Below are 13,694 nucleotides of genomic sequence, written 5' to 3'. Positions count from 1 at the left end.
CTCCTGTCTCAGTAGATAACTGGTCTCCTACTTGATTGAAAAAAAATCTAATCTATTGGTAGTAATTTTCTTCATCCCCCCTATACTATACTTCAAAAATATTCATCTTCTACTCCTTTACATTTCTCTGAGAGAGGAGTTAGGCTATCTTGTTGCCAAGGCTAACCTTTCTGCTTAATACTATGACCTCCTATCTTCTTTGGGAAGCTTGCTTGCCTTAGCTTCCATCATCATCATCATCATCATCATCATCATCATCATCCAGTTTTTGTTATTCATTTGTTTCAGTCATGTTCAACTTCTTGTGACCCCATTTAAGGTTTTCTTGGCAAAAATACTGGAGTGGTTTGCCATTTCCTCATTCAGATCATTCTATAGATGAGAAAACTGAGGCAAACAGGGTTAAGTGACTTGCTCAGGATCACACAGTTAATAAGTGTCTCGGGCCAGATTTTGATTTTTTTTTATGAGGCATTTGGGGTTAAGTGACTTGCCCAGAGTCACACAGCTAGTGAGTGTTATATGTTTAAGGCCAGATTTGAACTCTGGTCCTCCTGACTCCAGGGCCGGCACTCTCTCCGCTCTGCCATCTATAGCCGTTTAAAGTTTGCAAAGTACATTACAAATATTAGGATTTTATCCTTATAACAACCCTGGGAGGTAGGTGCTATTATTATTCCTAGTTTAATGATAAGGAAACTGAGGCAGACAGAGGTTAAGTGATTTATTCAAGATCTCCCAGCTAGTAAGTATCTGAGGTTGGATCTGAGTCTCAAGTCCAGCTCTTAAGTTATTGTGCCACCTAGTTGCCATTATTTTCTTTCTTTCATCTTCAATTTCTACTAGTTCCTTCCTTGTTACCTACAAACTGCTTTGATTTTAATCCTTACCTTGAACTTGCCTTCCCCTCTAGTTATTTTATCAGATTTTTGGAAGCATATCTCTGAAAGAAGCGAGACATTTCCCAAGACTGAGTTTTTGAGTCTCTGAAATCTATGGTCTATATAGTCTATATAAATGGCTTTATTTTTCCCTACTGTGGAAGGTACTGATATTATTTCAAGTTCTGGGCAGAGAGCCACTGTGACATTGAAACTTGTTGCTTTTGTTTTGAGAGAACATGTGTCAGTACAGGATTTGAATGAAGTTGAACAAGGAAGAGGGAATGGAGGATGGACTGTGGGATTAGCAATTAGTTGTTGATTCAACTGGCTTTGTTGGCCACTGTCTTCTCCTTCTGGGATCCTAATAGATTGGGACTAGAACTGTTGAGTCTGGCTGACCATTCAATCTGGGTGAATGAGAAAGCTAGTGATGAAATAAGATGTAGGCTTAAATATTCTCTCCAGTTTCTACGAAGTACTCAAAAGAGGAATTATGTGCCAGATGTAGAAGAATTATAGCTCTTTCCACAGGCCAGGACACCAAGAATGCTATCCAGGTTATGCCTCATGAATAAACATAATGTTGCTCACTCAGTACCACCTACAACCCCTCATCTCTCATGCTCTGACAAGGTGTATAACTCTACCCATTGGCTTCTATTCTGAGATTCACTCAGTAATTTCCTTGGTGCTGCTATAATCTCTGCCAGCATTCCCTGCCTTTGCCATCTCCCATTTTGTGGCAATAAACAACAAACCTCAACTCTACCTACTCACTTACAGAAGAGTGGGAGAGAAGAAGGAAACCAGAACCTCACTCTGACTGGGGATTGCCATGTTCAACCAGAGAACTAAAGAGATGAGGATACAAAGGCAGGGTACCATGATGTGTGAAGGGCCATACCAGGCCCAAAGGATAAGAGACTGGCATCCACCCAATGTCAACCTTGTTCCCACAGAAGTCACTTGGGACAAAAACTGAGGCTGGTTAAAATTGATTTCACCCCTGTAAGAGAAAGCTAAGACATCTTTGTGGACTAACCCCCAGGGTAAACCTGTTATCAAAGGGAAGGGAGTCATAACAGGAGCAATAGGGGAATATCAGAAGGAAAGACCAAAACACTCTATTAAAATCCTAGCACACAAGCAGATAAATCAGCAGGGAAGACTTTAAAACAGAAAAAAAGGTGGCTACCAAAACATCTAAATTACCAAGAACATCTCTAAATACATTATGGCAAAACAAAGGAAATGAAACCAACCACTGCTAAAATAGAGAGTCTTGTGGATTCTCACAAGAGCATGGAAACACAGCAAGATGTTCCTAAGTAGCTCAGGATAGAAATCATGATTTTGGAAAGAAGACATTAAAAGGGAACAAATGACAGAATATATGGCATAGCAGGAACAATTAATAGAGAGGCAGCTAGGTGGCGCAATGGATAGAGTACCAGCCCTGAAGTCAGGAGGACCTGAGTTCAAATCTGGCCTCAGACCAGACACTTGACACTTACTAGCTGTGTGACCCTGGGCGAGTCACTTAACCCCAATTGCCTTAAAAAAAAAGGAAAGAACAGAAACAATTAATAGAATAGAAAAAAATTCATGATGCCAAGACTCTCCAAAAGAAACAATTAATAGAATAGAAAAAAAATTCATGATGCCAAGACTCTCCAAACAAATGAAAAAGAGAGTGATTGAAAAAGAGAATACAACTACATCAAAGTAAAGGGCAATCTGGAAGAAGAGAAGCAAAAAAAAAATGAAGTTTAAAAGAACACATGATCTCTGTACTCAACAAATATCTATACACTATAAACAAAATTCTTTGATCTTAAAGACAAGATGCCTAGAAGCAATTCAAGAATCATTTGCCTCCCAGAAGAACATGACAAGTCAAGAAGCCTGAACCTCATAATGCAAGAAATAATTCAGACCAGAACTTCTGAATGCAGAAAATGAAGCACCAATAGAAAGAATTCTCATGTTGACTTCAGGAAAAACAAACAAACAAGCCTAAAACTAAAAAGTGCAAGAAATGTAGTGATTAAATTGAATAATTCTAATAACAAAAAAGTTCTGCAAGCAGCCAGGAGCAAGCCTTTCAAATATAAAAGAATGGAAATTTAAATAATACAAGATTATTCTACACTCCCCAGAAACATAAAGAAGAAAATGGAATGATATATTTAGAAAAGCAAAGGAGGTCAAGATGCAACCCAAAACAACATAAAAATATGAGCCTAATGGTCAATGAAAAAAACATGTATTTCAATATAAGAGAGGCATTTGAAGCGTTCTTATTTAAAAAAAAATTCGAGCACATAATTTGATTTGCAAACAACCCAGACAACTGAAAAACAAGAAAGGTAATTAAATTCGACTACCAAGTAAAGCACAAGTATGGAAATAAGTTATCGGTTCTCTAGAGACTATTAAAAGGATGTAAAAAAGCTGGAAAAAGAAAGACACCTATGGGGTTAAAAAAGGGGGGAGAAATAACAGAGACATTAAGAGATTTCTTCCTAAACTATATGAAAGTGAAACTTAAATAAAAGAAGTGCTAGTGGAGGAGAAGTCCTGAAACATGATGGATTAAACCTCAAAACCCCTCCCTACTTGTGAATCAGTGTATTTTGTGGAACTAAACTGCAGAATGGGAAGATCTAAATGGTAAAAGATGGAGGGGGATGTCTGATATGCCCAATCAAGTCAATGATAAACAATGAAGGTTTAATAACTGCTGTGATCTCTTAGCAAGAAGAGGGACTTGAGGAAAATGGGTGAGGTGGCAAAGGGAAGGATTGAAGCAAGAGGAAAGAAAGGGAGATGTTGACTTAGTGGTGGGAGGGAGTTCCAGTGGAGAACACTCTCATGGGGGAGAGAAATTCTACAGTGGGAGATGAAAACCTCATAATGGTTATCTTCAGGGATTTTTGCAAAGGAAAACACTTCCCCTGACAGAGTCTTATGCATCTAATGGACGATATTCTGCCTCATGAGGAGAAATAGAACTCCTTGGGTTGGGGAGGCAGGGCGGGAGGGTGGGGTTCCTGCTATCTAGAAGGGTGGAAGGGCATGAACTCAGAGAGGAAACTCCATGTAAAATGGAAAAGAAAATGATCATGAAGAGGACAGAGGGTAGAATTTGATTCTACTATCAGGAACAAAGGGAAATTTCTACCATGGGGCAATATTTCTGTCCTCACTAGCTCCTGCATGAATCTACAAGGCAATAACATAGAAATTAAGTGAAGAGGGACCTCCAACTTGGTACTTTAGAAGGTTTGATCTCATGAGGAACACAAAGAGACTGAAAAAGGAATAAAGAAGGATGAAGATCATGAATCAAAGAGTGAAAGTTTAGAATAGACAGGGACAAGAATCAACGAATCTGAGCTCCACAAAATTGTTCTTTCTCTAGTGAAAATCGGTTTGTTTGGCTAAATTGCCTGAGCTCAGTTCTGCCTTTCTCAAGGAAAGATTTGACCTTAAGTTATTAGCCACACTATTTATATCCCCAAACAACTCAATCTAGTCACTAGATCCTTGAAAAACACTTTCTTTATCCTTAATGTATCGTATTTCTAAAGATTGTAATACTTGCTAATCTCACAGTATGGAAGATAATTGGTGGCATATGTTGCTAATCAGAGTAGTAACACCTTTAACTAAATATAATTAATTGGCTAGCATACTTCATTACTTTTTTTAAAAAAAGTATTTCCGTGAGACAAGAGTTCCTTCTCCTTAATTCATTATGGTTCCAAAGCCATCATAATACTCTAGTTTGGTACAGTCTTGGTTTTATAGAAGTGTGTGCTAGTGTACTCAGTTTTAATTCGGAACCCCCAGTAAAAATTTTAGAAAAGTTCCTGCCACCCCCAGTCCCTTTTAAATCACCTAATAAGAAGTGACACCTTCTTTTCACAGATGCCTCCCTCCATAAAAATCTTATGAAGTACAGAAATTACTTATTTTGGCTTTCATGCTTTCTTAAATCATTCAATAAGAACTTGGACTCTCCTCCCCTGTTTAAAAAAAATACTTAATTTTTAAGAAAGTTTACATACAACATTTTATTGATACTTTATATTCATAAAACTATAGAAGCTGAAATGACCACATATCTACCTATTTTGATACTTCTCTGGCTTGTTTGTGAATAAAAGCAGAGTGTTAGTACTTTGGCTTCTGTGTGTGGTTCGCAACAGTAATTTACCCTTCTTTAGCTTTGGATATTTAACAGAGGTGATGAGGGGAACCTCTGATTTGCTGGATATAGAATCTTTTGCAGGAGTTTATGGCACCCTTCCCAATACTTAGGCACCAGTGATCTTTGAGATAGTCCTAGTTACTTGGGCTCAAGCAGGAGTTGCCTGTGTTATCCCAGCAATGAAAAATTCCTGATGATAATAACAACAAAAAGCATTTATATAGATTTTTAAGCTTGAGAAACACTTTACAAATACAATATCATTTTATCTTCACAACAATCCTAGGAGATATTACAGATGGAGAGAAAGAATTTAAATCACTTAGGGTCACACAGCTAGTAAGAGTCTGAGGCCAGATTTGAAATCAGTTCTTCCTGACTGCAAGTCCAATGTTCTATTCACTATATCACCTAAATGCCTTTGATTAGACCCCAGTGATTGGGGAACTATCTCAGAGATGATTGATGATTAAGAATATGTGTAGGAGATGTATGAAGGTATAAATGGATTCTTGTTGAGGACCTTTTTTTCTAGTTCCCAATCCAGTAAACAGAATTCTCTTGCTCACATGATCCTCTCTTTCCCCTTTCTCGCCCCCTTTATGTGTTGTCTCTTTTTTGTGGTGGCAAAGAATTGGAAATGGACAGGTCATCCTTCAATCAAGAGTGGCTGGACAAGTTATATGAATGTGATGGAATATGTTATAAGAAATGATGGATGGGATGGTTTCAGAAAAACCTAGGACGACTTGTACAAACTGATGCAAAGTGAAATAGAACCAGGAGAACAATTTGTGCAGTAACAAAAAATTATAAGGACAATCAACTCTGGAAAGCCTTAGGAACTCTGATGAACACAATAACCAGTCACAATTCCAAATGACTCATGATGAAACATATTATCCACTTCCAGATAGAGAGCTGTTGAACTTAGAGTGCAGATTGTAGTGTTTCCTTCCTTCCTTCCTTCCTTCCTTCCTTCCTTCCTTCCTTCCTTCCTTCCTTCCTTCCTTCCTTCCTTCCTTCCTTCCTTCCTTCCTTCCTTCCTTCCTTCCTTCCTCTTACATGGCTAAGACTCCATCAGCTCTTTCTCTAGAGGTGGAGCATTTTTCATCATGAGTCCTTTGGAACTGTCTTGTATCATTGTGTTGCTGAGAATAGCTAATTCACAGTTGATCATTGTACAGTATTGCTGTTACTATCTACAGTGTTCTCCTGGTTCTGCTCACTTCACTTTGCATGAGTTTATATAAGTCTTTCCGAAATGTTCCTACTCTTATTTCTTATAGCACAATAGTATTACATTACAATCATATACCACAGTTTGTTCAGCCATTCCACAATTGATGGGCTCAATTTCTAGTTCTTTGCTACGACAAAAATAGCTGCTATAAACATTTCTGTACAAATAGGCCCTCCTCCCTTACTTTTTTTTTTAATCTTTTTGGGATATAGACCTAGTAGTGGTATTGTAAGATCAAAAGATATGCACAGTTTTATAGCCCTTTGGACATAGTTTCAAATTGCTCTACAAAATAGTTGGATCAGGGGCAGCTAGGCGGCGCAGTGGGTAGAGCACCGGCCCTGAAGTCAGGAGGACCTGAATTCAAATCTGACCTCAGATCAAGCACTTGATACTTACTAGCAGTGTGACCCTGGGCAAGTCACTTAACCACAATTACAAAAAAAAATAGTTGGATCAGTTCACAACTTCACCAACAGTACACTAGTGTCCCAATTTTCCAACATTCCTCCTCATTTATTATTTTCCTTTTCTGTTGTATTAGCCAATCTGATAGGTGTGAGGTAGTAAATTGTTTCACTTGTAAGATATATAGGGAACTATTTCAAATTTATGAAAGTAAGAGCCATACTCCAATTAATAAATGGTTGAAGATTATGAATACTTTGCAAAGGAAGAAATCCAAGCTATCAATAATCATATGAAAAAAATGCTCTTAATCACTAATAATTAGAGAAATGTATAGCAAAATAATTCAGATTCCAACTCACATCCATCAGATTAATAAAGTTTACAAAAAAGAAAGATGACAAATGCTATAGAAGCTGTGGGAAAACAGATACATTAATGCATTTGGTGGAATGTATGCCCTAACAGTGCATACACTTTGACCCAGCAATACCAATACACTCCAGAGATAAAAGAAAAAGGAAGAGGCACAATTTATAGCAGCTTTTTTTGTGGTAGCAAAGAATTAGAAACTGAGAGGTTGTCTGTCAACTGGGGAATGGCTAAATGAGTTATGACATAAGAATGAAAAGGAACATTCTTGTTTGATGAAGGGGACAATTTCAGAAAAGCTTGGGAAGATTTCTGTGAACTGATGCAGACTGAGATGAACAGAACTCGGAGAACAATTTACATAACAATATTGTAAAGACAAATAATCTCTCTCTTTTTTCCACTTTGCCCATTGAGAAAGAGAATAACAAAATCCCTATTGAAAAAACTTTGTGAGGGCACATTATGTCTTTGGTGGTTGTTCCTTCTATTTCATGGCACAAGGGGAAATTCATTATATTTTTAGACAAATAACAGACATTACACAGTGTTTTATTATTTGCAGTGTGCTTATTTACATTCTTTTATTTGATAACCATTACACATTACACAGTAGATAGAGTGCTTATCGCTGAGTCAGGAAGACCTGAGTTCAAATCTACCATCTAGCCTCAAGTGTTTGAGGCTTTGTGATCCTGGGCAAGTCACTTAATCTTTATTTACCTCAGTTTCCTCATCTATAAAATAGGCATGATAATAGCACCTACTTCCCAAGGTTATCCTGAGGATCAAATGAGATAATAATTGTAAAGCACTTAGCTCAGTGGTTGGTACATAGTAAGCATTATAGAAATGTTATTATTATCACCTGTGACCTTATGAATTAAGTGCTATTATTATCCTCACTTTATAGTTGAGGAAACTGAGGCTATAAGAAGTCAAGGAGCTCACTCAGGAGTTCTCAAGCTGGTATGTCTGATATGGTGTTTGCACCCAGGACTTCCCATTGTCTCCACCATGTTGCATTCTTGGTTCCCATTTGTTAACTAGGCAGGTCTTTTAAACTCTCTGGACCTCTATTTCATCACCTATAAAATGTGACTGTTGTCCTGGATACCCTCTGAAGTCCCAAATAAATTTTATTTTTTTTTCCAGCAACATAAAGTAATCCTTTAGTAGTTTGATTGATATGGCATTGAATAAATAAATTGATTTAAGTAGAATTGTTATTTTTGTCATATTGGCTCAGCCTACCCTTGAGCAACTAATATTTATCCAAATATTTTGCTCTGTACTTGTGTACCAGAGTGGTTTGCATTGTATTCATATAGTTCCTATGAGTGTCTTGACAAGTAGACTCCCAAATATTTTATATTTTTACAGTTATTTTAAGTATTGAAAAAAATCCTGCTCAATTTTGTTAATATATAGAATTGCTTATGATTTGTGTTTTTTAATATTCTGTAACTTTGCTGAACTAAACTGTTTCAATTAATTTTTTAATCAACTCTCTAGAGTTTTTAAGTAAACCATATCATAGGCAGCCAGGTGGTGCAGTGGATAGGTACAGAAGTTAGAGTAAGGAAGACCTGAGTTTGTGCCTTTGTCAGATACTTATTTACTTGCTGTTTGACCCTTGGCAAGTCATTTTATTTATACCTCACTTTTCCTCATCTGTAAAATGGAAATAACAATAGCACCTATTTCATTTTTATGAGAATCAAATAAGTTAACATCTATAAAGTACTTTGTAAACCTTACAATGCTATATAAATGCTAGCTTGCTAGCTATTGTTGTTAATATATCATCTGTAAAAATAACTTTATTTCCTCTTTGCCTATACTTATTCCCTCAATTTAGTTTTCTTGTCTTATCACTGTAGTTAGTATCACCTAGTAATGGTATTAATGAATGTCCTTCCTTTCCCTTAATGTAATTAGAAACATCTCTGGTTTTTCTTCATTATATATAATGCTGGTTCTTGGTTTTAACTTAGATATTTTTTGTTGTTTAGTCATTTTAGCTGTGTCTGACTCTTCATGACCTTATTTGGAATTTTCTTGGCAAAGATACTGGAGTTTTCTTCTCCAGCTCATTTTATAGATGAAGAAATAGAGGTAAACAGGGGTTAAGTGACTTGCCCAGGGTCACACATCTGGTAAGGACCTGAGGCTCAATTTACATCTATTGAGATAATCATATGATTTTTGTTAGTTTTGTGTGTTGATGTGGTCAATTATACTGCTACTTTTCCCAATATTGAACTAGCCCTGCATTCCTGGTGTACATCCTATCTGGTCATAGTGTATTATCCTCGAAATAAGTTGCTGTAATCTCTTTGCTAATATTTTATTTAAAATTTTTGCATTATATTTATTAGGGAAATTGGTCTATAATTTTCTTTCTCTGTTTTTGTTTTCCTGGTTTAGGTATCAGTATCATATTTGTATCATAAAAAGAATTTGGTGTAGGATTCCTTCTTCACCTATTTTCCCAAATAGTCTATATAGTATTGGAATTAATTGTTCTTTAAATGTTTGATAGAATTCACTTGTAAATCCATCTAGCCCTGGAGATTTTTCCCTAGGGAGTTCATTGATGGCTTGTTCAATTTCTTTTTCTGAGATGGGGCTATTGAAGTATTTTATTTCCTCTTCTGTTAAGCTGGGCAATTTTTATTTTTGTAAATATTCATCCATTTCACTAATTTATTGGCATGTAGTTGAGCAAAATAGTTCCTAATTATTGTTTTGATTTCCTCTTGATTGGTGGTGAATTCACCCTTTTCATTTTTGATGCTGGTAATTTGGTTTTCTTCTTTTTTTTTAAAAATAAAATTCACCAAAAGCTTATCTATTTTGTTGGGTTTTTTTTCATAAAAGCAGTTTTTAGTTTTATTTATTAGTTCAATAGTTTTCTTAGTTTCAATTTTATTAATCTTTCCTTTGGTTTTCAGAATTCCAATTTGGTATTTAATTGGGCATTTTTAATTTGTTCTTTTTTTAGTTTTTTTAGTAGCATGCCCAATTCATTGATTTCTTCTTTCTCTATTTTATTCATGTAAGCATTTAGAGATGCAAACTTCCCCTAAGAACTGCTTTAGCAGCATCCCATAAGTTTTGGTAATTGTCTTATTATTATCTTTCTCTTGGATGAAGTTATTGATTGTTTCTATTATTTGTTGTTTGACCCATTCATTCTTTAGGATTAGATTATTTAGTTTCCAATTAATTTTTAGTCTGTCTTTCCATGGCCCTTTATCATGTGTAATTTTTGTTACATCATGATCTGAAAAGGATGCATTTAATATTTCTACCTTCCTGCATTGGATTGTGAAGATTTTATGCCCCAGTACACGGTCAGTTTTTGTGTAGGTTCCATGTACCACCTTTCTATCCCCATTCAGTTTTCCCCAGAGGCCAACCATATCTGACTTATCTAAAATTCTATTCACCTCCTTAACGTCTTTCTTGTTTATTTTGTGTAAAGCTCAATTTAAGCTCAGGTCTTTCTGACTCCAGGCCTGGCACTTTATCCACAGTGCCACCTAGCTGCCCATTAGGTAGATACTGCTCATCATATTGAGGAAAGATCCATTTTTCCAATGCTGTCTAGTATTTTTAACCCAACATGATTGGGTGTTGTATCTTGTCAAAAGCTTTTTCTGCATCTATTGGTATAGTCATATAATTTTTGTTGTTGTTGTTAATATGGTAGATTATAATTTTCCTAATATTGAATCTGTCTTACATTCCTGATCATAGCATTTAATCTTTGTTGTGATGGTCTCCTTGCTTAAATTTTATTTAAAAATTTTTGTCAGTATTCTTTAGGGACATTGGTCTATAGTTTTCCTTCTCTGGTTTGACTCTCCTTAGAGTAAGCTTCAAGACCAAAGTTGACTCATAGAAGGATTCACATCTTAATGACTCCATTTTTAATCCCTGTAGTGTTTTGGAGCCACCTGTTGGAAACCATGAAGCTCCTCAAGAAACACCAGAATATACAAGACATTGCAGGGAACTCCAGCCCAGTGAGATCGCCCCTGAAGTACAGGCCCCTTTGCCCACAGAGACTGGAATCCTCAAAAAGGTAATGAAGGTAGTGTTTGGGCTGAGGCACTGAACATTTTGTTTTTGTTTTTTTATTAGGAGCTTAATTTTACAGAAAATTAAAGAACCACATAAACATTAGACTGCGTGAGTCAGGCCTGCACAACATATGGCCTGTGGGCTGCTTGCAGACCACCAAAGCAGCCCACAGGTGGTATGTTGTGCAGGCCTGCTTTACATCCTCTACATTTTGTGCAGGCTTCTGGAAATCCTTTGGCGGGTTGCAAGCTGCCTGTGGGCTGTATGTTGTGCAGGCCTGATATAGGTCATTGCAGATGCTCTTCTAATCTTTCTTATTATATGCATTTCGATATTCCCATATTCTATCACTACATACTTTCTTATGTTCTTTTTAAATTTTTACTTAATAATATTTTATGAAAAAAATCTATATATTAACATTCCATGATATCTGCCATCTTAATAACTGTATAGTATTACTTCTAAAAAATGTACCAAGTTTGCTTAGCTCTTCTCCTATTATATGGGCAGTTAGGTGGCACAGTGGATAGAGCATTGGGCTTGGAACCAGAAAGACCCATCTTCATGAGTTCAAATCTGGTCTCAGATACTTAATTGTGTGACCCTGGGCAAGTCACTTAATCCTATTTGCCTCAGTTCCTCATCTGCAAAATGAGCTGGAGAAAGAAATGGCAAACCACTCCAGTATTTTTACCCAAATGGGGTAAAGAAGTATCAGAAATGACTAAAAAGACTTAAATCTTCTATTGTAGGGTATTTGCATCATTATCAATTTTATCCTATTAGTGCTGCAATTATTATCTTTGAACAAATACCCCTTCTTCCCCCTTCTAACCTACTTCTGCACACTATGTTTCCTAGAGTGTTGTTACTAGATCAAAATGTATATTCAGATTTGTAATTCTTGTTTACATGTTATTGGATTACTCTTCAGAAAGAGTAAACCAGATGAACATATCATGAGTAGTGCGAACAAAAATGTTGCTTCATAGCCCCATGACCAAAGCTTTGTTTTAATTTGCCTTTTTTGAATTTTCTTTTTTGTTATGAATGTAATTACCAACAAACATGAACATTTCAGTATACAAAGAAAAACAAAAGAGGATTTATATGGAACTGTAAATAACTGCTACATACATTTTTTGAAAAGAAAATGAATATGTAAATGAAAAGTGCTTTATTAAATAATTACTATATACCAAGGAAGGAGTGCATTAAGCTGTGGGGATACAAATAGAAAAATTGATATGGTTCCAGCTCTTAAGGAGGCAACATGTAAAACAAAGTTCTTCTGCAGAGCCCCTGGAAAGACCTAGAATTCCCAAGTGTTTGGTTGAGGGGCGGATGCAAGGTGCAAGAGTTTTTCAGTTACATTAATCCAATCCAGTCAATATTTATTAAATGAGTACTATGTGCCAGGCACAGTGCTAAGCACTGGGGATACACTTAATAAAAAGAAAGACAATACTTTACTTAACCTCAAGGAGCTTACAGTCCAATGGGGGAGACCACACAGAAAAGGAAGCAGGAAATTGGGAGAGAGAGAGAAAAGAGGGTACCAGCATGGGAGCATCTTGTTCTCTGTAGTTGAAACCAAGCACAGCCACAGATGCAGAGTGGAATGAGCTGAAAAGTCCAGGTTCTGCCCTCAAAAAAAGGAAGGCATTTGGAGGAGTTTGTCACTCTACTCTCCAGTCCTCCAATCAGAGGGGAAAGCAGGCTGAGGGAGGTTATATGTATGAGTCAAGACTTGAGTTAGCTGCACTGGTTCTCTTCCAGAATGAAGGATGAGTGGAATTGAGACCACTTACCCAAATAAAAACTCAGAGGTTTCTCCAGGTAGAAAACAGAAGGTTTTATTTTAGCAAGTCTCACACGAGGGTTGGGCGTCACCTACCCAGGGTGGACTGGAGTAGTGAGGCCCAGCACAAACAGCAGCAAGCAGTTATATACTCTTAGACAAATCACTTCAAGAAACCCCCCTCCCCACTTGTTTCTCTCAGTCTCTTTATCCTGGTTGGTTGAGGCAATAGACCTCACAGTCTGTATTTAGAACCCAAGAGATACATTTTACGCAAAACAAGTTTGGGAGCTAGAGGATTGCCTAATTTGGTCAAGATACAGTACAAAACAAAAGAGGGGGTGGTTACAAAACGGGGGGGGGCAGCTGGTGCCAACCCCCTTCCCCAGAAATGAAAGTGAAACTTAGGCCCAGCTCATGCTGAATCTCACTACATTTATGGAGCATAGCTTACATCTTACATGAGAAACTTTCACTTGTCCCACAGCTGCATTGTGATAGGGTTAGAGGTGATGAGCTTAACCTGAGAGGGGTATCTTATTCCTGCTATTGATATCAGGCTGAGGGACTGATGCTGAGTGGTCCGATGACAGTGTCTGGGGTGTGATAGGCAGAGAGGAAGGGTAGATGGTAAGTCCCTAAAGACATTAGGAGGCAGTGGCAGGGAAGAGAATA

At 36.9% G+C, this 13,694-nt stretch overlaps 1 protein-coding gene across 1 annotated transcript in view; it reads left to right on the top strand.

Moving 5' to 3' along the window:
* CRYBG1 (crystallin beta-gamma domain containing 1) overlaps positions 1-13,694 on the top strand; it is a 274,835-nt gene that overhangs the window by 96,723 nt on the left and 164,418 nt on the right. The window contains 1 exon segment of the mRNA XM_020976947.2: positions 11,075-11,216. Coding sequence (XP_020832606.2) covers positions 11,075-11,216 — 142 coding nt within the window.

This window comes from Phascolarctos cinereus, unplaced genomic scaffold (assembly GCF_003287225.1).
Source record: "Phascolarctos cinereus isolate Bilbo 61053 unplaced genomic scaffold, phaCin_HiC Scaffold_5;HRSCAF=322, whole genome shotgun sequence".
NCBI classification, from domain to species: domain Eukaryota; kingdom Metazoa; phylum Chordata; class Mammalia; order Diprotodontia; family Phascolarctidae; genus Phascolarctos; species Phascolarctos cinereus.
This window is presented reverse-complemented; position numbering and strand designations above follow the sequence as displayed.